This window comes from Coloeus monedula (genome assembly GCF_965178545.1).
Source record: "Coloeus monedula genome assembly, chromosome: 15".
Taxonomy (NCBI): Eukaryota; Metazoa; Chordata; class Aves; order Passeriformes; family Corvidae; genus Coloeus; species Coloeus monedula.
The window spans coordinates 17,349,511-17,374,650 of NC_138795.1; the positions used below are offsets into that span (position 1 = coordinate 17,349,511).

At 61.7% G+C, this 25,140-nt stretch overlaps 1 protein-coding gene across 1 annotated transcript in view; it reads left to right on the top strand.

Annotated features, from left to right (window-relative positions):
• Nucleotides 1–2,014: 2,014 nt before the first annotated feature.
• PCDH1 (protocadherin 1) overlaps nt 2,015–25,140 on the top strand; it is a gene marked incomplete at its 3' end in the record, with an annotated part of 53,581 nt that continues 30,455 nt past the window's right edge. The window contains exons 1-3 of the mRNA XM_082291134.1: nt 2,015–2,126; nt 9,077–9,891; nt 11,427–13,619. Coding sequence (XP_082147260.1) covers nt 2,063–2,126; nt 9,077–9,891; nt 11,427–13,619 — 3,072 coding nt within the window. The 5' untranslated portion in view covers nt 2,015–2,062. The remainder of the gene's footprint in view (nt 2,127–9,076; nt 9,892–11,426; nt 13,620–25,140) is intronic.

The following is a 25,140-nucleotide window of genomic DNA, read 5'->3' on the forward strand; positions in this document are numbered from 1 at the left end:
AGCGGCATCCAGTGATCTACGTACATGCCCAGCTCCCCAGCACTCCCTGTGCAGCTGCCGATCGACTGCCCCGTGACTCTTGTGAAATGTAAACCTTTGGTCCCCAGCAATCTCTAAAGTTTGCTGTCCCTGCTCCACGGGCAGCCTTGGATCCATGGGGTCACTCCCTCGGTTTTTCCCTTTGCTCCAGCTCTCCGTCCCTGCAAGGAGGGCTGCCAGTTACTGATCCATCAAATCTCCCCTTATCTCCAGAGAATTCCGCTCCCTCTCCCTGCCCAGCTCATTCTGGATCAGCAGGGCACAGCCTGACAAACCCCACAGCTCCTCTCCCTGCCCCAAAGGTGGGCTTTGACCTTCCCTGCCTTCTCACTTCTCATCTTCTGCTAAATTGGCTTCATGTGAATTGACACTCAGAAAAAAAAACCCGCACACGGACGCGGAGGAGCTGACATCTCTGCAGGAGCAGGTCTGGAAGGAGAGCTGGGCTTTCCAGCCTGAGGTTTGACTGTCCAGCCCCCTTTTCCTGCCTGGCAGGATGCAGCCCTGCCAGGGGCTGAGCCCGCTTGTTGCCGGGGAGAAGCGGGGAGATCTGGGAGAAGAGCAGGACAATTTTGGGGGGAAAACGGGGTGATTTAGGGGGTGAGATGGAGCCGGGCTGCTCCGAGCAGGCAGGCGCAGCCTCTAGATGGTGCAGTCATGCAGCCGAGCTGAGCATGTGTGCGGCGAAGGGCGCTGCGCAACAGGTTGGCGTAGCTCAGCGGGGAGACGCGCTCCCATCCTCGCTGCGGCGGAGCGGGAAGGACTTTCCAGCATCCTGGCGAGAAATCCACGCCGCAACCGGCCCGGGAGGTGGGTGAGGGGCAGCGCCACGGGCTGCGCGACCCTCGGAGGGTGCTGAGGGTTTTGGCAGGGCCGGGCTGCAGCTCCCAGCCCCTGGCAGGGAGCGCGGCCGCTCCTTGCAGGAGCACGGAGGCGGTGGAGGCAGCAAGGGAAGGGGCAGCCGCGGAACACGCTGTCCCCAGGCCCTCGGGGACTTTGCATGGCCAGCCGAGGTGCCGGCGTGAGGAGCCAGCTGAGGGAGAACAGCCTGTGAAGGCATCACAAGGGCGCTGGGAGCTCGCGGGTGCTTTTGGGAGCCGCAGGTGCTCCGTGCTGCTGCTGCTGCCGCTGCTGCGCCCCGACACCCCGCAATCAATAAAGCCGTGATTCACCGAGGTGTGACGGCAGGGCACGGCCGCCGCTCCAGCCCCACCACCGCAGCCAGCGGGGGAGCTTCGCAGCCTGCCCGCAGCCCTGCTGGGCTGGGGGCCGGGGAGGGGTGGGCACAGCCCCCGCTGAGCTCGGTCCCAAGGAGGGACCCTCCCGGGTGCGCTGCCGCGGGTCCCCGGCCCTGCGCGGGGGGGTTGTGGGGCCGTGAAGCGTCGGCTGGAAGAATAAATGAGTGAATGAATTATTAAGAGCACCGAGAGGGGAGTGAAAGGGGAGACCCGAGCCGCGCGGGCGCGGAGCGTAGGGGTCCCCGGGGTGAGGGGGTCCGGGGGACCGTGAGGACCCCCGTTCTCCACGGGCACGGCGCTGGGCGCGGTGCCGGCAGCCCGGAGACGGGCGGCTCTGCCCGGCAGCACTGCCCGCTCGTCCCGGCAGCCCGGCCGGGCTCGGGATCTGATAAGGAGCCGGAGCTCCACCTCCCCGTGGTGGTGGTGGAGGCGAGAGGCGGAGGCAGCGGCGGGCGGGGGGGGGGAAGGGGCCGTGCCTGCGCTGCGCTTCCCCTGCACATCCTCACACACACCGAGGGACGGAGGCGGGCACGGACCGAGCTGCCCACCGGGGCTGCCTCCAGCCTGAGCCGCCGCTCCGCCGGAGGAGCCGCAGCCCCGGCCCGGGGAGGGGGGCGGTTCCCACGGGACATTTATATATTTTTTGCCCCCCCCCCCTTTTTTTTTCTTTTTTTTTTTTTTTCTTTTTTTAAAATATTTTTTTCCCCATTTGGTTTTCATCCGTGGATAACGCTCGAGAGGAGCCGGGGGGGTGGGGGGAGCCCGGTCCCGGCGGGAAGGAGGCGATGGAGACGCCGCGGGACCAGCGCGCAGGGGCTCGGCACGGAGCGCAGCGCCGGCACCATCCAAGTAAGAGCTGCGGCGGGGCCGGGACCCCCGCCCGCGGCCAGGCAGAGCTGCGGGGGGGGGGGGGGTGCGGGATGCCCCACGCCGGAGCCCGGCGCCGTGCGGGAACGCGGGGCCGGGCGGCGGCGGGAGCGGCGCTGGCGAGCATCCCGCTCCCGAGCATCCCGCATCCCTCCGCTCCCCTCTGCGCCGAGCTGCGCGGGGCTCCGCGGCCAGCGGGGCGGCTCCCGCTTGTCCCCGGTCCCGCCCGGCGCTGCCACTTGTTGTGCGGAGCGGAGCGCGGCCAGCCCCGCGCAGCGCAGTGCAGGGCGGGCGGTGGTTGCGGGAAGGCGGCTGTGGCGGGGGGTGCGCGAGTGTTTCGGGGTGTTTATTTTTCCGCGTGGGGCGGCTCTGGGTGTGTGTCCCCCGTCCAACCCTGGGTGTGTGCGCCCGCGGGGTGCGCGGCTGCGTGGGAGCCGCAGAAGTTGCGGGTGAGCCGGGAGCCGGCTGGGAGCGGGGCTGTGCGTGTGCCGGAGCGGCGGGGCGCGGAGGGCTGGCGGGGGCCGTGCGGGGTGTCCGAGTGGGGTGCGTGTGACAGCGGGGTGCGGGGACGCGAGTGGGGTGCGCGTGTCTGTGTGCGGAGCTGTGTGTGTGTGTGACGGGGTGTGCGTGCGGGTGAGTGTGTCAGCCGGCTCCGAGTGTGCGTGTGTGTCAGCGGGCTGTGCGTGTGCGGGTGAGTGTGTCAGCGGGCTCTGTGTGTGTGTGTGTGCATATGAGTGTGTCAGCGGGCTGTGTGCGTGCGGGTGAGTGTGTCAGCCGGCTCTGAGTGTGTCAGCGGGCTGTGCGTGCCTGCGCCGCGGAGGATCCCTGTTTCCCGGTACGCGAGGCTGAGCGCGAAGCCGGTGCCGGCAGAGCGGCTCCCGTGGTTTTTCCACGGGTGTCTGCGTGTGTGTGTCCGTGCGTGTGTCCGTGCGTGTCTCTGTGCGTGTGCGCGGGGCTGGCGGAGGCGCCCGGGGGAGCGGGGGCTCCGCTCCCCTCCGTGCCCGCAGCCGGAGCCGGCGGCAGCCGGAGCCTCAGCTCGGGCAGCGCCGCGGGGACCGGGGAGCTTCGGCCGCGGCGGCCGGCAGCGGAGCCCGGCCTCCATCCTCCCTCCCAGCCGCCGGAGCCGGCAGCAGCCGCTCCCCGGGCGCGCTGCGAGGCCAGAGGAGGACCTTATCCTCCATCCCCAAGGTCCCCCCAACCCTCCCGGCTGCATCCCCGGAGCAGAGCCGCTCCCGCTGTGCCCAGCTCCCAGCGGCCCTGCCGGGGTGTTTCAGGCCCGCGACGTTTTTGTCGTCCCCGTGGGCCCCTCTCCAGCCGGGGTGGAGGGCGGGATGGTGGCGGGAGGGGACAGGAGCTCGGAGTGGCTGTGGAGGACCCACGGGTGGGAGGATGGGGGCTGCCACTCCAGGGAGGCTCTGACAGGTCTCTGCCTCGCTGGCTGCCAGAGTTGGAAGGGATGTGGAGAAGGCAGCAAGAAGAGGGAGGGCCCTGGGCTTTGCCGGGTTTTCATCACTGCCCAGCTTCTCAGGGATGATTTTGGGGTGACGCTGTTGCCAAGCCAGTGGGGTTCCTCCTCGCGGGGTGCTCTGGCTCTGTTCACTCGGGCCCAGCCTGCAGAAACGCCGAGCAGCCGCAGTGGCAGCCGGAGCTGGAGCAAATCCTGGGACGTGCTATGGAATACCCAGGATTCAGCCCATCCGTGCCTTCGGCGCAGGACTGACCATCAGCGGCCGTCTTCTCGGCTAACGCGATCCCTGATCTCCGAGCGGAGCTGGGATGAGCTGTTTGCTGCTCGATGGGATGTTGCTCCAGCTCCGAGTGCCGGAGCCGGGCTGGGGGGAGCGTGGGGGGGATTAGCACTTGTGTGCTCAGTGCAGGCTTTGGACAGACTTGTAAGCAGTGTCTCCGAGCCACGCAATCAGCCGTTGGGAGCAAGGAGAGGCTGGACTTCGGTGCCCATTCCCGAAGCGGTGCTGCCTCCCGTGGAACGGGGCCAGGAGGCTGTGGGAATCACAGGGAGCACAGGCTTGTTCAAGCAGTTGCTTAAATTCGCGGCGCTTTATAACCTCTCTCTCATTAAGGCTTGTTTTCTTTTTTTTTGGTGGGGATGGCTGAATTCTGTCGGATTTTGCATGCCACTGTCCTCCGAGAGCTTCCCAGTCATGCATTAAGCAGCGTGACTAACGCCTCTCTCATGTGGTTCAGTCTCTCTCACACTCTCCCCGTAGGGAGAATTGTGTGTGCGGAGGAATAGTTGTTTTGGGAGGGGTTTTTATTTTTAAGTGCTCTGTGCTCTGCCAGCAGGTTGGAAAAAGGTGCCTGGCACCAGAGAAGAAAGTGTGGGATGGTCCTTAGATCCCATGGGAAAATAGCCTGGTGCCTTGGACTGGCCCCTGGGAAGCCTGTGTCTCCTGCACAGACGTGCTTGTGGAGGCTTCCTCCCCCTCCTCCTCCTCCTCCTCCTCCTCCCCGTCCTCCTCCTCCTCCTCCTCCTCTTCACACCCAGCTCTGGGCTCTCACGTCTGCGCTGTGTCATTCGCACCCCTGGGTGCCAAGCAGGATTCCTGACCCTGCTGATTCCTTATCCTGCCGAACCCAGGGCCCCTCAGGTTCCCAGCCCCTCTTCTCCTCCAGCTGCCCTGCTCTGGAGGGTTCCTTCCTTCACCTGCAGGAATGGGACTTGGGTTCAGACTCCAGCCCTGTTTTTGGAGCAGAAATCCTGGGTGCTGGGCACCTTTGGGTGACGCCCTTCCTCCTCCAGGCTGGCACAGGGCTCCTGGCATTTCCAGCTGCTGGGCCCTCCCTCAGCCATGTGAGGCATCAGCACTGCCTTGAGACTTTCCCCTTTCCCTGTGCTCTTTCACCTCACACCAGGGCTTAGTCAGGATGTGGCTACGTCACCAGCACCAGGGCCCAGCCCAGTGCAAACAGCCCAGTGCAAACAGCCCAGCAGCGGGCACAGCGCCTCTCCCAGCCCGGGCATCCTCCAGGAGCCCCTTCCCAACAGCTGGAGCTGCCCATCTTCCTGTCCTCACTCGCAGCCGTTCCCAACACAGGGGTGCTGGAGCTCGGGGCAGCTTCACCTCATGGAGCCAGCTGGATGTGGGGGGTCTGGTGTGAGCGCACACCGGGGGTGTGGCAGACACGAGTGTGACCCAGGTGCCAGTGCCCCCGCACGGGTGACATCACACACGTGCACAGGCGGCGGCGCCAGGGCATGCGCACACGCGGGCACACGCGTTGTGTGGGGCACGCACACGTGCAGGAGCTCGAGCTCACACCTGGGGTAAGGATGTGCTCCTTGTCCTGTGTGACACGCCTGCACACCCTGCCAGAGCACAGCTGTGCTCTGTGTGTGTGTGTGACACACCTGCACACCCTGCCAGGGCACAGCTGTGCTGTGTGTGTGTGACACGCTTGCACACCCTGCCAGGGCACAGCTGTGCTCTGTGTGTGACACGCCTGCACACCCTGCCAGGGCACAGCTGTGCTGTGTGTGTGTGACACGCCTGCACACCCTGCCAGGGCACAGCTGTGCTCTGTGTGTGTGTGTGACACGCCTGCACACCCTGCCAGGGCACAGCTGTGCTCTGTGTGTGTGTGACACACCTGCACACCCTGCCAGGGCACAGCTGTGCTCTGTGTGTGTGTGTGACACGCCTGCACACCCTGCCAGGGCACAGCTGTGCTCTGTGTGTGTGACACGCCTGCACACCCTGCCAGGGCACAGCTGTGCTCTGTGTGTGTGTGTGTGACACACCTGCACACCCTGCCAGGGCACAGCTGTGCTGTGTGTGTGTGACACGCTTGCACACCCTGCCAGGGCACAGCTGTGCTGTGTGTGTGTGTGTGTGACACGCCTGCACACCCTGCCAGGGCACAGCTGTGCTGTGTGTGTGACATGCCTGCACACCCTGCCAGGGCACAGCTGTGCTCTGTGTGTGTGTGTGTGTGACACGCCTGCACACCCTGCCAGGGCACAGCTGTGCTCTGTGTGTGTGTGTGTGACACGCCTGCACACCCTGCCAGGGCACAGCTGTGCTGTGTGTGTGACACACCTGCACACCCTGCCAGGGCACAGCTGTGCTCTGTGTGTGTGTGTGTGACACGCCTGCACACCCTGCCAGGGCACAGCTGTGCTCTGTGTGTGTGACACACCTGCACACCCTGCCAGGGCACAGCTGTGCTGTGTGTGTGACATGCCTGCACACCCTGCCAGGGCACAGCTGTGCTCTGTGTGTGTGTGTGTGTGACACGCCTGCACACCCTGCCAGGGCACAGCTGTGCTGTGTGTGTGTGTGTGTGACACGCCTGCACACCCTGCCAGGGCACAGCTGTGCTGTGTGTGTGTGACACACCTGCACACCCTGCCAGGGCACAGCTGTGCTGTGTGTGTGTGTGTGACACACCTGCACACCCTGCCAGAGCACAGCTGTGCTCTGTGTGTGTGTGACACGCCTGCACACCCTGCCAGGGCACAGCTGTGCCCTTTCCTACGGACACACGGCCGTGCTCCGGGCAGGTGCACACCCCCGGAATGCTCACAGTGCACACCCAGCACAGACACACGCGTGTGTGCACACACTCCCTGTGTTGATGCAGAGATCTGTTGTGTTTCTGCTCGGCTCCTGAGCTCCTCCATCCTCAGCCTGGTCCAGGGATGGAAGAGGTCTTGCTCTCCTCATGCCTTCCTCCCGGAGCCACACATCCCAGCGCCGGTGAGGGCAGTTCTGCACGGCCTCAGCCAGCTGGGAATGGCTCTGCTCTGCACAAAGGAAGTGGCAGGACAAGGGAGCAGAGGCGAGCTTGGCTTCAGGGCCACCGTTTCCTCTCCAGACCTGGAGATGTATTTTCACTGTGGAGGCAGAGCTCATCTCTTCCATGTCCCCATGTCCATGGGCAAGCAGAGAGGTGGAAGGACCGGGAGCTGTTGGCTTGTGGGAAGTACCGAGGAGGACAGTGCAGGGTGCTCCACTTGCTGATGATCCATACAATGCCAGGCTAACCAGGAGCTGGGCACTTGCTGCATGGCACCACTGAGGGGGATGGGGATGGACCGCTTGCCCATGGAGCGTTTGCTTACCCTTGGGTGCAGAGTATGGACAGAGGGAGCGATGGGAGCGGCGAGAGGAGGGTGATGCTGCGGGGCCTTGGCAGATGTTTGTGGGTGTTAATTTTAGGGCACCCAGTCCCTGGGTTTTTGGGTGCCAGTGAGCTGCGTTGAACCCCTTTACGCTCACAGCTCAGCAGAAGCTGCGTGGGTGCTCCTGGACCCTGGAGGAGGAAAATGTGTTCCCAGAACGGAAACCAGGGGACGGGAAAGCTGATGGCCAAGCCCAGTAGCTATCAGGGGCTTGGTGGCAAGGCATGTGGCTTGGCACAGGAGGGGACAGTCTGTGGGGCTGGCGGTGTGCCTGGCACGGCCTGGGCAGTGTGTGGGCACGGGGAGGAGGTGCCAGTGGCAGGGGCAGCGGTGCAGGGGTGCAGCAGTGCAGGGGTGTCTCTGCAATGCAGGGGGGCAGTGCTCCCGGCACCGCCGCTGCAGCAGCGGGGTGGGCACTGGCACGGGGTGGGCATCCAGTGTGTGCCATGTCCCAGACTGGAGTGGGAGGGAATGGGAAGGAACAGTGTGTCTGCAGTGAGGAAGGGAACAGGAGCCGCTGGCGCAGGGTGTGGGGTTGCCTAGTGACTGTGCAGCGAGGGGGATGCTGCGCTGCCGTTGCAGTGCGCCGGGGCTGGGCACTGCCAGGGGCTGCCCGGGGGGTTCCTGCACTGCAGCGTAGCCTGGGCAGGGACCCGGTGTCCCTCGGAGTGCCAGGGGCACCGGGGGCGGCAGTGCTCTACAGGCAGTGCAGGAGGGATGAGGCACAGGGCCCCTGCATCCCTGCAGTGCCGGGTGGGTGGTGCCTCTGTACCTCGCAGTGCGAGGCTGGCAGTGCCACTGTGCTGGCAGTGCGGAGAGGGCAGTGCTGCTCTGTCCCTGCCACAGCGGTGCCCCACGGCTCTGCAGTGCTGAGGGGTGGCAGCCCTGCATCCCCGCAGCGTCCCGTGGCCCTGCAGTGGTGGAGGGGTGCAGTTCCTGCAGTGCAGGCAGTGCCCTGCAGCCCTGAAGTGCTGGGCGGGTGACAGTGCTGCGTTCCTGCAGTGTCCTGTGTCCCCAAAGTGATGGCTGCTGCGGGTCCTGCCGGGCAGGCAGTGATGGATGGGAGGGAGCTGTGTGCTGCCAGTGCCCCGTGTCCCTGCAGTGCTGGGGGCATGGCAGCCCTGCATCCCTGCAGTGCCCCGTGTCCCTGGGTGGGTGTCAGCCCTGTGTCCCTTCAATGTCTCATGTCCCTGCAGTGCCAGATGGGTGTCAGCCCCACAACCCCGCAGTGCCAGATGGGTGTCAGCCCCACATCCCCGCGGAGCAGGCAGAGCTCCCCGTTTGGTGCTCCCGTTTCTGCAGTCCTGGCAGCTGCGTGCAGTGCCTGTGTGTCCCTGCCGTGCGTGGCAGGCAGTGCCCCTGCACTGGTGGCACACAATGCTCCTGTGTTTGGGTGGTGAGAAGCTGTCTCGGAGCCTGGCCGGCTCCCATCGGGTTGTTGGCAGCAGGCTGCCTGCAGTCCACCCTGTTACTGTGCCTCGTTGGGTCTAATTACAGTTGGTGTGGTGACGAAGAGGGTGGACAGTGGCAGGAGTGGCTTCCTGCAAGTGACAGGGCTGAGGTTTCAATGATGGGGTTACTCACTCCAGCAGGGCGTTGCAGGAACTTTGCAAGCCGAGACGGGTCTTTCAGGGCACTTGAGGCTGCCAGGAGCCCTCGGCTGGGCCAGCCCCAGCAGCCCCTTCCCTTTGGGAGCCGTGCCAGGACCATGTGCAGCCCCACATGGTGCAGTGGGATAAGCCAGGGAAGTGGGCTGGTCCCTAACCTCCGGTGTCTGTGTCTCCTCCAGCTCCCCTGCAGCGCAGGATGAACTCGCTGGCATCCTGCCTGGGCCTGTGGCTCCTCTGCCAGCTCCCTGCCCTGGCCTCGGGGACACGTGCGGTCTACAAAGTGCAGGAGGAACAACCCCCCAACAGCCTCATAGGGAGCCTGGCCTCCGACTACGGCTTACCGGACATGGGGCACCTCTACAAGCTGGAAGTGGGGGCCCCGTACCTCCGTGTGGATGGCAAGACTGGGGACATCTACACCACAGAGACCTCCATCGACCGGGAGAACCTGCGGGAGTGCCAGCACCTCCTGCCTGGAGAGCCCTGCTTCCTGGAGTTTGAGGTGTCCATCACTAACCTGAATGCCAACAGCAGCCCGCGCCTGCTCGAGGGGCAGATCGAGGTGCTGGATATCAATGACAACACCCCCAATTTCGCCTCGCCTGTCCTCACCCTCTCCATCCCCGAAAACACCAACATCGGGACGCTCTTCCCCATCCCCCTGGCCATGGACCGGGACTCAGGCCCCAACGGTGTTGCCTCCTACGAGCTGATGGCTGGTCCGGAGGCGCAGGAGCTCTTTGGGCTGCAGGTGGCCGAGGACCAGGATGAGAAGCAGCCGCAGCTGATTGTCATGGGGAACCTGGACCGGGAGCAGTGGGACTCCTACGATCTGACCATCAAGGTGCAGGACGGGGGGAACCCCCCACGGGCGAGCAGCGCCCTGCTCCGCATCACCATCCTGGACATGAACGACAACGCGCCCAAGTTCGAGAAGGCCCTGTACGAGGCAGAGCTCTCCGAAAACAGCCCTGTGGGGCACTCTGTCCTCCAGGTGAGTGGGGGGGATGCTTCTCCTTCCTGCTTCCCCTTCTGCCTGGCTGCAGGGACAACCCAGAAGCATCGGCACAGCCGTGGTTCCTCCAGGGAGGAGGGAGGGTTGGATGGAGGAACCCACCATGTCACCCAGGGCCAGTGGGCAGGCAGGTCCCCGGGATGTCACATCTGCTCAAGCGAGGTTGGAGAGGATGCGCAGGAAGGCGCAGCCAGAGCGGGGCCGCAGGACGCAGCTGAGGGGCAGCAGCAGGGCTGCAGGGAGCAGGGTTCTGGGTTACTGGGAGGGCTGGGACCTGAGGGCCACCGGGAGTCTGGCTTGCAGCCAGTGCGGTCTCAGTGCTGCCCGCAGACAAGACACAGACCCTTTCATAAGTCGCATTCCCTTGGCCGCTCCATGGAAACTCAGGAGGTGGGGACAGGGAGCATCCCTGCTGCCCGTGTGCGGGCTGGCCGTGGCTCCAGAGCTGCCCTGCTGTCTGCAGGGAGCCGGGGCTCTGCCCCATCTTGGGCAGCGCTGCAAACTGGCCCAGAGAGCCCAGGGGGCTGGATCTTGGTGAATTTGGCTTGGAGGGGGCATTGAGATGATAGTAGTCGACATCTGTTTATCTGCAGCTGCCATCTTAATAAGCGGAGCGCGGCCAGCTCTCATCTGCCTGCTAATTCTGATGTGAATTTTTTAAGAATTCATTTTTCACTGTTAAGAGAATGGGAGTTGGAAGCAGATAAGGGAGCTGCATGGCCGGGAGGAGAATGGGCTGAGACGCCGCTGCTGCCATTGCTCAGCTTTTATCTTTCAGGGGGAAAATGACTTCCGCCTGTTTTGTGAGTGGAGGTAAAAGGTGGAATTTACATTTAACAACTTTCGTTCTCCATCCAAATCTGCTGAGCAAGATAACGGTGGAGCAGCAAATGGTGCAGAGAAGAGGCTGCTCAGAGAGCCGATTAGGGAGGCAAATGTTAGACAAACCTCATCTTCTTTAGAAAGCAAATAATAGGCATAGAGGCAGGTTTATGGGGATGCAGGGCTCCTGGCGGGCGGGCAGGGATGGACGGGGCTGTGCAGGGCTTAGGCAGCCCCAATCCCTGCTTGGCTGCACCCCTGGATGCCGCGATGGAGCTGCTGCAGCTCCGCACATCGTTGCCTCCCTCCTCAACCTCACCTGAGCCAGGCAGCTGCTCCAGCCCCTCCTCGGGGGCACAGCTGGAGCTGTCCCTCCCTGCTGCTGGCTGGGTCTCAGCGGCACGGTTCCATGGTTTCGGAGGATTCCCTGCGTGCCGGAGCTGGCCGGGAGGGGAGTGCAGCCAACCGGCCCAGCCGGTTTCTCTGGAAGAGTGAGGCAAAGCCTCCAAGCCCGAGGGCGGCTCCCAGCTGCTCTGCCGGTCCCAGGCTCTTTGCCCCACAGTCCTTGGCCCCAGAAGAGGAAATCCTGGTTTTTCCCCCCGGCTGTCCCCAGGGAAGGCTGCAGCGGTTTGCGGAGGGGCTCACTCCGCCGTCCCCTCATCCTGCTCACCGATTGTCCCTCTGTCCCCTAGGTGAAAGCCAACGACTCGGACCAGGGTTCCAATGCCGAGATCGACTACTCCTTCCACCAGGCCTCTGACATGGTGCGGCGGCTGCTGCGCCTGGACCGCGCCACGGGGCTCATCACCGTGCAGGGCCCCATCGACCGCGAGGACATCGGCACCCTCAAGTTCTCCGTCATGGCCAAGGACAAGGGTGCCAACCCCAAGAGCGCCCGCACGCAGGTGGTGGTCACCATCAAGGACATGAATGACAACGCGCCCTCCATAGAGATCCGGGGCATAGGGTTGGTCACCCACCAGGATGGCATGGCCAACATCTCGGAGGACGTGCCAGTAGAGACAGCAGTGGCTCTGGTGCAGGTGTCCGACCGAGATGAGGGTGAAAACGCTGTGGTGACCTGCGTGGTGGCCGGTGATGTCCCATTCCAGCTGCGCCAGGCCAGTGAGACAGGGAGTGACAGCAAGAAGAAATACTTCCTGCAGACCACCACGCCGCTGGACTACGAGTCAGTGAAGGAGTACACGATTGAGATCGTGGCTGTGGATTCGGGCAACCCGCCCCTCTCCAGTACCAACTCCTTGAAGGTGCAGGTGATGGACGTCAATGACAATGCCCCTGTCTTCAGCCAGAGCTTCACTGAGGTGGCCTTCCCCGAGAACAACGAGCCTGATGACCTGGTGATGGAGGTGAGTGCCACTGACGCTGACAGCGGCTCCAATGCCAAGCTGGTTTATTCCCTGGTGACAGACCCCGCCTCCAAGGGCTCCTTCACCATTGACCCTGACTCTGGGGAGATCCGAGTGAAGGCGGTGCTGGACCGAGAGCAACGGGAACGCTACGAGTTCTTGGTGGTGGCGGAAGATAAGGGGAGCCCCAGCAAGCAGGGCACAGCGTCTGTGGCCATCAATGTCATGGACAGGAATGACAACGACCCCAAGTTCATGCTGAGTGGCTACAACTTCTCAGTGATGGAGAACATGCCACCCCTCAGCCCTGTGGGCATGGTGACGGTCATCGATGCTGACAAAGGAGAAAATGCCCGGATCCAGCTATCAGTGGAGCAAGACAACGGGGATTTTGTCATCCAAAATGGCACTGGCACCATCCTCTCCAGCATCTCTTTTGACCGGGAGCAGCAGAGCACCTACACCTTCCGACTCAAGGCGGTGGATGGTGGGGATCCCCCCAGGTCTGCCTACGTGGGCGTGACCATTAACGTCTTGGATGAGAATGACAATGCCCCCTTCATCACCTCCCCCTCCAACGCCACCTACAAGCACATCCTGCCCCACACCAGCCCTGGCCAGCAGGTCAGCAAGGTCAAGGCAGAGGACATCGACTCGGGCATCAATGCCGAGCTGATCTACAGCATCACGGGAGGCAACCCCTTCGAGCTCTTCCAGATCTCCCCGCAGAGCGGAGACATCACCCTGGAGAAGGAGATCCTGCGCAAGCACCATGGCCTGCACCGCCTGGTCGTGCGCGTCAATGACAAGGGCAAGCCCTCGCGGCACGGCACGGCCCTGGTGCACTTCTACGTCAACGAGACGCTGGCCAACCGCACGCTGCTGGACACGCTGGTGGGGCACAGCCTGGACACTCCGCTGGACATCGACATCGCCGGTGACCCCGAGTATGAGCGCAGCAAGCAGCGGAGCAACATCCTCTTTGGGGTCATCGCCGGCATCGTGGCTGTCACCCTGGTCATCGTGCTGGTGGTCCTGGTGCGCTACTGCCGGCAGCGCGAGGCCAAGAGCGGCTACCAGGCGGGCAAGAAGGAGACCAAGGACCTTTATGCACCCAAGCAGGCCAGCAAGAGCGGGAAGAGCAAGAGCAAGGTGAAGAAGAGCAAGTCTCCCAAGCCGCCCAAGCCCACGGAGGATGAGGAGGAGACGGGGCTGCAGAAATCGCTCAAGTTCAACCTCATGAACGACTCTGTCAGCGACAGCCCCCGGATCCACCTGCCCCTGAACTACCCTCCGGGCAGCCCGGACCTGGGCCGCCACTACCGCTCCAACTCGCCGCTGCCCTCCATCCAGCTGCAGCCTCAGTCACCCTCCGCCTCCAAGAAGCACCAAGTGGTGCAGGACCTGCCGGCCACCAACACCTTTGTTGGCACCGGGGACAACAACTCGACGGGCTCCGAGCAGTACTCGGACTACAGCTACCGCACCAACCCCCAGAAATACACCAACAAGCAGGTAGGAGAGCTCATCCTGAGGCCGGCAGCGGCGCCCCCGCTGCACCGGGGAGCCATCTGGACAGAGGTGTGGGAGTGAACGTGGACTGGCCCCCAGCCCTGCATGTGTGGCCCGGGGGGATGGCGTTGGACTACCCTGGAGCCGAGCCACAGAGCCTGGGCGTGGTGCAGGGAGGGGATGGGGATGGTGTGGGGGAGACCAACAACTGTCTGAGCCCTTGTCAGAGCACCCGGGGCTGGGTCCTGGTGGAGCTGCCTGGGTGACGGTGATGCGAAGGGCGCTGCATGTGTGTGGCTCTGCATGTGGGGCTCCGGGCAGGGAATGCCACCCGCCTGCGTCCCCTTTGGGGACGGCTCTAAGAGCACCGAGGAGGGTGATGCCCACCCTCCCATCCCTCCCTCCGCTTAGGCTGGCTCTTGGGGAGGAGGGACTGGTCCTGCTCCTGCCACAGCTGGGTTCCAGCCCTGCCCTGCTCCAGGGAGCAGTTGGGAAGGCTCTGGCCTCGCTGTTGCCAGCCCGGCTCTGCTGGTGCGGCTGAACCTGCCATCAGCTCTGCGCCAGGGCGCCTCAAAGGAAGCTCTGCGCCCGCTGCGGCTGCCCGGGCAGGTGGGGCTGGGTGGAGGAGCAAAGTTCTGCCTTTTTCCCAGGCTCAGGCTCCGGCTTCCCCCAGGCTCGGGCCCTCTGCCACAGCCAGCGCAGTGAAATCTGCGCTTCCCTTAGTGCCAGAGCCGGGCCAGGAGCTGTGGCTCTGCGGGAGAGGGTCCACAGATCCTGGGGCACGGGAATGGCCCGTCCGTGTGGCAGGGCTGGGTCTGTGCTGGGGGCCGGGGGAGAGGGGCACTGGGGTCTCTGCTGTGGTCGGGTCACTGCTCTTGGTGTCGCCGGGAGGGTCTCTGCGTGCGGGGCAGGGCGGAGGCAGGTCTTGGCTGCTCGCTGGTGTGCACTGGAGCTTGGAGCTGAGCCACGAGGTCATGGGCTGAGCGCGGAGCTTGCAGGACCCTCTTTCTCGGGCTGTCTGGCCACTTAGGAGCTTGCACCACGTTTCTGCTTTGGCACCTCTGTCCTTAACCAGCCAGGGAGGGAGAGGGGGAGCGAGTGCCTGTGGCTTTGCCTTCTTCCTGGGGCCCCGTGGGTGAGGACCACCCACTCCCCCCCATGCTGTACCCCCTGTGCCCCATGAGACCCCTGCCCCCTTCTTTGTACCCCAGTGAGCGGCAGGCTGGGCTCCTGCCGTGGGGCTGAGCTCAGCTGCCCTGTTGGATTTGACTTCAATAAAGTTTTCTATTTTTGACCGGTTGTGCCTTATTTTCCCTGCTGCCCCTGAAGAGGCTCTTGCTCCCAGCAATTTCCCGGGCATATTTTCAATGTCCTTGGCCGCTGGAGCACTCAGGCCCTGCGGAGGCCAGAAGTGATGCTCACGTGGGCCGGCCGTCTCCACAAACCCTCCACCACACCCCAGTGTGGTCAGTCCAGAGGCCTCATGGTGCTGACGCTTCATCCCCAGGTTGACATCTCCCATGTCCAGTCACTGCCTGGCCCTCTAAGGATGTTTCTCCAGAACAGGGCTCCCACCACCTGCACACACACACGCACAGACACACACACACCAGGATGTGGACGCAGTCCGAGCCGTGGCCCAGCCCGCCCGGCTTTCTTCCACCCCAGCATCCTCCCTCAAAGCTTCTCCTGGTTGATCCCCACGTCCTCTTGAGCCACACCCACATCCCACAGCCAGAGCGTGGCGGAGCAGATCCCTGTGCCTGGCTAGCCTGACCCAAATCCCGCCGGCACGGGATGGCAGCCGCCGGCTCCCGCCCGCCGCAGTGCTGCAATGAGGGCGCACGCGGTTGCAGATGGAGCCTTGGCGTGTCAGCAGCACCCGGATCCTGGAGCTCCCCCACCCCGAGAGGTGATGGGAAGGAGAGATCCTCCCAGGAAGGCTTGCTGGAGCCGGGTGGTCCTCTCCCTCTCCCTGTATGGGATCTCCTGGCGGGATGGATGGGGGTGATGCCAATGCCGTGGGGCTTGCTCAGCTCCAGCTGTTTGGAGAAAAGATGGATCCTGGTAGGCAGGAACAGTCCAACACCCCCCCTCCCACCATCCAACCATCCCACCTCAGGGACCCCCTCCCTGGCCACCCATTCCTGTTTCTCCTGATTTTTCTTCCAAACTGGGGCACCCATCCCTGGTCCTGTCACACCAGTTCACCTCTTCCCCAGGGCCTCCAGTGGCCGCACCAGGCTGCCGGGCCAGAGGAGCTCTGGCGCTGGGAGAGATTAGATCAGCCAGGGAAACCAGTGGTTCTGGCTTCGGTGGTTTGAGCCCTGTGCCAGCCTTGGCTCTCACAGCCTCCTCGTTTGTTTTGCTAACAGCATAAGGTTTTATCTTGAACCATCCAGGAAGTGTCTGGGCCTCCTGGGCAGGCAGGGCTGGGACCCGCAGGGAGATGCGATGGCTGCAGAGAAGGAAAGGAGACACCAGCAACCACCTCAATAAGTGCTCCCCTCAGGGCTGGGCAGGGCAGTCTTGGGGCTTGGCTCAGCCCTGCTATCTGCTTCCCTTTGGGAACTTTCTGAGAGAAGTTTCCCTTCCTTCCTCGTCCTCAGCAGCTCTTTGATGAACCTAGGATGAGAACTCAGGCGCTGGCGTGGGGAGCGGCTCTTTCTTCTGCCTGGCTCCCAGGCTCCATCCTTTTTTACCGGGAGGGGATATTCTACATCCTTTCCCAAGACTGCCCTAGGTCCTTACAGCCCCCCACCACCTGGGCTGGAGTGATGTGAACTTGAGTGAGCGCAGCAGAGCTTCCTACACCTGCCCGTGGGCTCAGAGCGCGGTGCAGCATTAATTACTCTCTGCGGGAGGGGAGGAGAGGAATATTGTAGCTGTAATGGACAGAAATGAAATCGTTTTGTTTCAGAATTTAGCTCAGAGTCTCCATAAATTGCAGGTTTAGGTGCTGGCAGATGTCTGGGAAAGTCTCCCACTGTCCTGGGTCAGTGGGTTTTCTCAAGGTCGTTCACGTGGAATGAGCTGATAAATGGATCCAGCAAGGAGCTGCAGATGGAGCTGAGGGTTCATGGGGGACCTGCCCTGCTTTTCCCCAGTTTCAGAGACACGCTGTGCTGGGAGCAGCTCCTCCGCACTGTGAATCAGCTCCTGCTCCTGGGATCAGCTGGGCTTGGGTCAGATTTGGCTTTGCCAGGACGAGATCGAATGAGGGAGATGCCGTTGAGGGGCTGCAGATCCCTGGATCTGCTGGGAAGAGTGGCTGTGTCAAAGCACAGCAGCTTTGTGAGCCTCACTGGGGTGCCTGGGGGAGCACAGGACGGGGTGGGGAGTGGTTCGTTCTCTGTGCTGGGGCATTGGTGGGGATGCCAAGGGCACCACGGGCAAGGCAGGAAGGTGCGGTGGCTCCTGGCACGTCTGCGCTGGGGACTTTGGTTGATGGCAGGGATTGGGAGCACCGTGGGGTGTTTGGAGCCTCAGAATGAGGAGCTGCAGCCACGGGAGATGAGCAGCCCTGTGGTACAGGCAGAGCCAGAGTGGGTGTGCGCAGGCTGTGCTGCGGGGGAGGTTACGGCGGGGTGTACCCAGCCTGCGCCCCGTGCGTGGTGGGTGACAGCCGGATGCTCACTGCCAGCACCCCACGGAGGTGGCAGGGAGGGGAGCACCGTGTCTATGACAAGGGCTGGCAGGGACACACATACAGGCCGTGTAGGGGATGCAGGGGGGCAGCCAGAGTCTCCCTTGGGAGAAGGCGGCACGGGGCAGGGTACAACCCCTGTCCCCAGGGAGGTGGCAGTGGGGGCTGTGCAGCCTGCACTGTGGTGGGAGGTGGCACAGGGGGTGCACAGCCCCAGGAGAGTGGCACAGGGCTGTGCACAAGCTGTGCTGTGGGGAGGGTGGCAGTGGGGTGGACACAGTGACAGCAGGTGACAGCAGGATGGGCAGCCTTGGGCAGGTGACAACTCCGTAGGCAGTGTCTGCAAGGAGGCAGTGGCACTTGCTGTCCCTAAGCCATCAAGGAGCTCACTGGGTCTCTCCTGCCTGGCTGTCGCTGGCCCCACCAGCGCTGGGGACCTCGTCCTTTCTCCCGTGAAGGCACCCAGCCTGTGCTCCCTGCCTGGGGCTCCCCACACGGGGCTGGGTGACAGCACTGCCCAGTTCCCCTCCTGCCATTCCTCTCTGCTTCTCACTCCCCCCTGCCCTCCTCTTCCTCTCCCTTCTCACAGCCTCAGCCTCTCCGCTGCCTGGTGCCCTTGGAGCCAGCGTTGGCCTTTCCTAGCTTGGATCTGGGGAACTCCTCCTTTTTCCTCCCCAGTCTTCCCTCTTCTTTCACAACTGTGTCTGCTCCTCTCCACCCTCTCTCCTGATCTCTCCCTTTGCCCTGGCTTTCCCCAGTCTCTCCTGACTGTGCTGGCCCCAGTACAGAAGGATGCTGAGCCCTCCCAGCGCGGGGCTGAGCCCCTGCTTGGCTCTGCCGGCCGAGCTGTGGATCCTGGGGGATGAAAGCCCTGGCTGTGTGTGCGGCCGCCCGCTCCAAGCCTCCCTGATTGATATTCCCAGCACTGCTCTGCCTGCTCGGCCGGGCTCTCAGCTGCAGTGCTGTTCTCTGGAGCAGGGCCCAGCCCTGCAGGCTGCTTCACCCGGCACCCAAATCCTGGGGCAGAACCCAGGGCTGTGACAGCGTGTGTCCCCATGGTCCTCGGGTGTCCCCGTGGTCCCTGGGTGTCCCTGTGGTCCCTGGGTGTCCCCGTGGTCCCTGGGTGTCCCTGTGGTCCCTGGGTGTCCCCGTGGTCCCCGGGTGTCCCCGTGGTCCCTGGGTGTCCCCGTGGTCCCCGGGTATCCCCGTGGTCCCTGTGTGTCCCTGTGGTCCCTGGGTGTCCCCGTGGTCCCCGGGTGTCCCTGTGGTCCCTGGGTGTCCCCAGGCACTCGATGGCCCCTGCGTGTCCCTGGGCACTCAGCCCAGAGAGCATCCAGAGGCTGTGGATGGGGTGAAGCACAGAGGGTGGGATGCAGCTGGAGGGGGCGGAGGGTGGGGTGTTCCCGGGTGAGGACAGAGCTGGGATGTTCTGGGATGTTCTGGGATGGGATGGAAAGAGGCTGGAGTAATGAGAGGGTGCGGGATGTAGGACAGGCCAGGGAGGGTGTTGTGGAGGGAACAAGGGCTGAGGAATGCCTGGAGCAAAGGGCACGGAGTGGCTGGAACTGTGTTGGGGTGGGGAGGGCAGCGATGGGGGCCGTGGGACAACAGCAAAGGGGTGGCTGCTCTGCTCTGGTGTCCCTGAGCTGGTGGCCAGCCAGGACCCCCCAGAGTGAATCCCCCCATGTGGGGCTGTGCCAGGGCAGGTCCCAAAGAGCCCTTTGTGGTTTTTGGGGTGTTGGACACCCAGCCCCGGTGGTGCAAATCTCCTACTGGTTGGCACATCCTTTGGAATGCTGAGCGCTGTGCCAGGCCCAAATCACCTTCGTGGCCCTCCGCCCTCATCCCCACACACCCCTGTCCTGTGAGAGCACCTGCCAGGAGCCCTGGGCACGGCCCATCCCCAGGGCATGGCCCATCCCCAGGGCACAGCCACGCCACCATTGCACAACCCAGCTCTGCTCCTGGGAGAAACCAAGATGGTCAGTGGAGATTGTTCCAAAAGAGGCTCTCCCTGCAGTGCCCTGATCCTTCAGTGCCCCAGAAAGCACAGCTTGGCTGAGGATTGAACAGGGGTGAGGAGGTCACCCCTGGCATTTTGATGCCCACAGTCACCTCTGACTGTGGCTGCAGCATCCACCAGGGCAAGCTGGATGAAGCTCAGCCTTGGCTTCACTTCTGGAGTCAGATCTGCAACTCAGAGTCACTCAGCTTCCCCCTAACAGGCCCTTCATTGACCTTGTCTTTTGTATTGACCCTTTTCTGTACTTCAAGGAGAGCTACAAAAAAGGTGGAGAGAGATTTTACACAGGCAGAGAGTGATAGGACAAGGGGAACTCTTTTTAACTAAAAGAGGAGAGGTTTAGATGGGATGTTGGGAAGGAATTGTTCCCTGGGAGGGTGGGCAGGCCCTGGCACAGGGTGCCCAGAGCTGCTGGGGCTGCCCCTGGATCCCTGGCAGTGCCCAAGGCCAGGCTGGACATTGGGGCTTGGAGCAACCTGGGACAGTGGAAGGTGTCCCTGCCATGGCAGGGATGGGATGGGATGAGCTTTAAGGTTCCTTCCAACTCAAACCGTTCCATGATGCTATTCCCTGACTTTCTGAACTTTTCTGGAGGTCTCTGCACCCTTGAGGATCTGCTTTCCCTGTAGTAAAGGCTTCTTTCCCGAGTGCGATTCCCAACCCAACCCTCTCGAGAGGAAGAGGAGGTCAGGCAGAGGACCAGAAAGAAAACAACTCCCTCAGATCCCTTGGAAAACATTCCTGGCTGTTTTGCATCAATGCCTGGTGTGGTGGAGGCTGTTTACTGCCTCAGCCCTTCAGCTGCTTGCAGGGAAGCGTGGGTGGGTTTGTGGTGGGAGCATGGGCTGTGACCTGCCAGCAGAGCAGCAGGAAGCTCCACCACCTCATCATTTCCACCCTTCTGGCACCCACAGCCAGGCCTTGTGGGTCCTGCCCAGAGATCCCTGAAGATGCCCCTTTCCCGGGATGTAAACATCCTTCTGAGCTCCTCCTGGCTTGCAAAACACCCGCTCTGATCTCCTATCTGCACATGGCACCGGGATCCTCGCACGTTCTATCAAAGCTCAGGGCCGTCCTTTGGGGAGGGCAGCAATTCCCCACCTCTCTCCCTGGGAACTGATCCTGCTCCGGAGCTGTCGGAGCAGCGTGCCCTGATTCAGCTCTTCAGAGACATCTTGAAAGGCCCGAGCAACCTGAAAGCCTGCAGCTATTTTGCTCCCACATGGCCTGGTTTTCACATCCTCCCAACTCCTCGGTGCTCGGGAGCAGCTGCCAGGGAGGCTCTGCCAGAGATCCGGCCCTGCTGCTGGAGCACCTCTTGGCTGAGCTCTGGACTGAGATGCTGCTGGAAGTGTCCTGCTGGAGCGATGTGTGATGTTCCTCTCACACTCATCCATTCATCCTCCTGCTTGTGCCTCAAAAGCACTCGAGCCGCGTGGAAAGCAAAACCCGCGCTTCAGGCGTTTGAAGAGCCCTTCGTTTTCATTTAGGCTGGGCAAGACCTTCTGGGGTGTTGTGATTCCAGGCTCTTCAAACGCCTGCAGGAGCTTGGGTGGTTTTTTTCTCCAAGGATTTCAAGTGGATCACCATTTATTAGGGTCTATCAGGGCATCTCTTGCCCGGAGAGCTCAGAAACCTTTGCTAACATGCAGGAAATTTGTCTGGAGCCACGATCTGGTTCGGCCAAGGATGTGACAGCAATGCTGGGATTTGAGGAGCTCATCCATCCCAGGGATCCTGTGCCAGTGGGAATGGGAGTTGGAGCAGTGCACGCAAGATAAGTGGCCCTAAGAAGCCTTCCTATGACTTGTCCTACCTGTTTGATGTCTCCAAAGGGAGGTTTGTCTCACCTGGTATCTCCATTCATCAGGAGGTGCAGACCACTGAGGTGAGGGCTCTGCCCTTCTCTGCAGTGTGTGGGTGCCCAGACCTCGGGAACAGGCACGATTCCTCGGGCAAACAGGAAAAGCTGCTGTCCTTTGCCTGTGGAAATGGAGCTGGTTGAAGAACAGGTCTGCCCTCAGAGGAAAATTTTCAATTTGAAAGCAAATCAGGAGGAATTGACAGTTTTCCCCCTCTGTTTCCCAAGTCAATCAGAATATATATTATATACAAATATATTTTTTTCCTAGTAATTTCTAAAGGCATGATTCTGACCGACCTTTTTGGGTTGAGCTCTGTAATTAATACTTGGCTGGATTCCTGAAGTGAAAAGTTCCTTTGCAAGAGCATCATTTTTTCATTTTCACGTGTCAGCAAAGATCTTCCCCCCCCGCCCCAACCCTGAGACAAGGAGCTCTCTTGAATAATGATCTGATTTCAGCAATTTGACAGGTTTTCCATGGACAGGCTTCCATGGAAGCATTCCTGGTTATCTTCATTTTTTTTTCAATAGAGTCCTGAGCCTCCAGCTTTGGACCCCCTGGTCTCCCCAGAGCCTTCAACACTCCCTGTCAGCTCTGCTGGGTGCAACTGGGAGCCAGATTAGCTCATTATTTTCCCAGCATTATTTTCCCACTCCGCAGCTGTTGGATTCCTCGAGGGTTTTATTCGAGTGTTGCTCCCAGTCCCGGAAGCTTTTTCTCCCTGGGATCTTCAGATGGTTTTAACGTGATTATGAGACCTCCTGCTGCGGCCAGGGCAATTTCCACTCCACACCAACCATCTCCAGAATAGCTCCATTATCAGCGGGATGGTGACAGGCATTCCAGGGCAGCATGGCCGGGCCAATTTAGACATCATTCCGTAAAGATTATGACCCCTTTCCATTTTCCCGTTCGCCCTTCCGATGATTTATTTCCACATTTTCCTTGCCCATCTTCATTTCACCCAAAGAAAAGCCAAATGGCACCTCCTGGATGGGCTGGGAGATGGGATAGGCTGAGGGTTAGGCAGGCTCTGTCCCCAGGCTGCCTAAATGGGTTTCTAATTGCGTTAGATCTTGCTCTGAGTTAGATAAATTCGATCTGACCAGGCAGGTTGGCACCGGGCTTTGGCGGCTTCTTTGAGCATCATGCAAATTTCAGGAGGCTTCAGGGCACCTATGTGGAGTCAGCCCGCATTTTCCCTGGATTTATTCATTAAATAGTGCCTCGGGAGCTGATGTCCATTTGAGGCTGGCTGCTCTGCTATCATTATTTCGGCAGGACTTGGAGGCTGGCTCTGCTGACTGCAAGGTCAGCACTCGCTAATTGTCAGCTGAGCAGCCACTCAGGAGGGGGAGCAGGTGCTTTTTGGGATAACACCTGGCTCTGGGATTCCATGGATTCCTGCCTGTCGTTCCTCTGGTCGCGGATTCCTTCTCTGGTTTGTCAGCAGTGAAAGAGCTGGGGGGTTGTTGGGAACTGGGGGTGGGCACAGGGATTTGGGGGCAGGCACAGCCACCACACGAGGCCTCGTGAGCAGCACGGACCAGAGCTGTCACCCCCCGGCCGATGTGCCCTGTGGGACCCCCGTGGCTGTGGTGGAGGTGGCCCCAGTAAAGTCAGGCTGGCAGATGACAGAGCTGGGCCTTTAACTGTGCTGGCGCTCCTGCCCAGAACTGTCAGGGTCCTTTGGGGGACATCACCTTCAGGGATGAAATTTTGGGAGGGCCTGAACGAGTGTTTTGAACAAAGGAGGGGTCTCACAGGTGTGCACAGGCCGCACCTTTGCTTAGAGGTGGATCCATCCATCTCCCTCCCTTGTCCAAAGCAGGCAGAGCCCCTGGGACCTGATCCCGTGCTCGGCACCAGCTCTTCCCTCAATTCCTTTGTGTTGTGCAAACACGGAGCAATGCTGGGAATGCAGCTGGGTCTGCTTAAGCACCTGGACACCTGGAGATGCTGTGGCAGGGCAGGGAGGGACCCCCGGGCAGACAGGACCCCCAGGCCACCAAGGGGAGGAGCGGAGCAGAGGGGAACTGTAGGTGCCAGGAGGTGACACCAAGCCAGGGCAGGGCTTGCCTTGTCCCTGTCCCTCAGGGTGCTGCTGTGCCCGGAAACGCCCTGAGCTCTTCCCATCACCTGCAGGGTGGGTGCAGAACGAGCAGGGAGGGCTCCTGGGGGGCTTCTCCTCCAAAAATCAGTGCAGCACAGTGTTCTGCGAGGGGGGCATGGAAAAGGATGGGAAGAGCTGTCACAGCTCCATCCTTGCCCCAGCACAGCAGCAGAAGCGCCGGTGGCTCAGACGAGCGGTAAAATGGTCGGCTCAGGGATGAGCTGAACCCATGTCCTGTTTCCTGGAGCTTGAGCGTTGCCCTGGGTGGTTTTGGCAATTCAGCTCCAGCTTTCCTCGAGGCTTGCCCTGGTTTCCATGGCCATAATATTCCCCTCAGCCTCCTGCTCCGAAGGCTGTGCTGCGCTGGAGCCCTGCTCCTCTCCAGGCAAAGCAAATCATTCCCAAGCCTCCACCCACGGAAAGCTGGCTCTGGGGCGTTCAGAGCACGGTCCCTGGGCTTCTCTTTCTTTCCCTCCGTACCCAGGGATGTTGCAGCGCTCCAGGTCGGTTTGTGAAGGAGAGGGGTTCATGAATCCATGTGGAGTTGAGTAACTCGGGTGCCACAATGGCTCCCTTGTCACTTATTTTGATATTCCGGGCGCTGGCTCTGACATTGCCTTTCACTCCCGGCCCTGTGAGTTGCTGCATTGTGGCGGCTGTTGGGGAAGCAGCTCCTTTGGCAGCTGCCTGAGAGGAGGCTTCTGGCGTGTGGGGAGGCGCAGGAACCTTTGGAAGCTGCCAGAGGAGACCGGGAGACACAGATCCCGCTTTGGGATCAGCAGCGAGCCGGTTAACAAGGGCTGGATTTCCCCCACTGCGCTCGGGGAGGGTGAGCAGGGTGGCTCCCTCCATCCCTGCCAGCAGGAAAAGGGTGCCTGGGGCGGATTTTACGGTTTCCTTTGTGAACAATGGAATTTCTCCTGCTGCTCGGTCCCTGCCCTCTGCACACGGGGTAATGTGGGTTTGTGGGGACACGGTGGCATCCCAAATTCCTCTTCCCTCCTGGCACTGCTCTTGTTTGGGCTGAGTTTGTTTTCCCTGGGTTTAGCAAGGAGAATCTGCCTGGTGCAGGCCCTGATGGATCTGGAGATGTTTGAATGAGGGAAGGAAGAGGCAGGAGGGAGCAGAGGGGCTGAGGAGTGCGGGGTCCCCTTAGCCCCATCCAGCATCCGTGAGTGGGAATCCTCACAGAGCCATCAAGGTTGGAAAAGACCTCCAAGGTCATCAAGATTTGCTGTCACCCAGCCCAGAGCACTGAGTGCCACCTCCAGTTGTTCCTTGAACACCTCCAGGGATGGTGATTCCACCACCCTCCTTCCAATGCCACCCTTGCCATGAAGAAATTTCCCCCAATACAATTTTTCCTAACATGCCCTCATGGCAGAGGGAATCAGCACAGGCAGGGATTGGTGTTGGGGTGTTTGGGATGTGTAGCCAGGACCAGGCAGGTCAGGGACAGCCCATGAAAATTCATCACCGAAACAAATTCCTGCTACTGCCAGATGAGCCCCAAAACTGGAGCTGTGGGTTTGGGTCTGGCTTCCCTGTGGCTGGAAGGCTGGGACAGGGCTGGATGGAGCACAGGGAAGGGCAGCAGGGCTGGAAGGAGCAGAGGGAAGGGCAGCAGGGCTGGAAGGAGCAGAGGGAAGGGCAGCAGGGCTGGAAGGAGCAGAGGGAAGGGCAGCAGGGCTTGAAGGAGCACAGGGAGGGGCAGCAGGGCTGGAAGGAGCAGAGGGAAGGGCAGCAGGGCGGGATGGAGCACAGGGAAGGGCAGCAGGGCTGGAAGGAGCACAGGGAAGGGCAGCAGAGCTGGAAGGAGCAGAGGGAAGGGCAGCAGGGCGGGATGGAGCACAGGGAAGGGCAGCAGGGCGGGATGG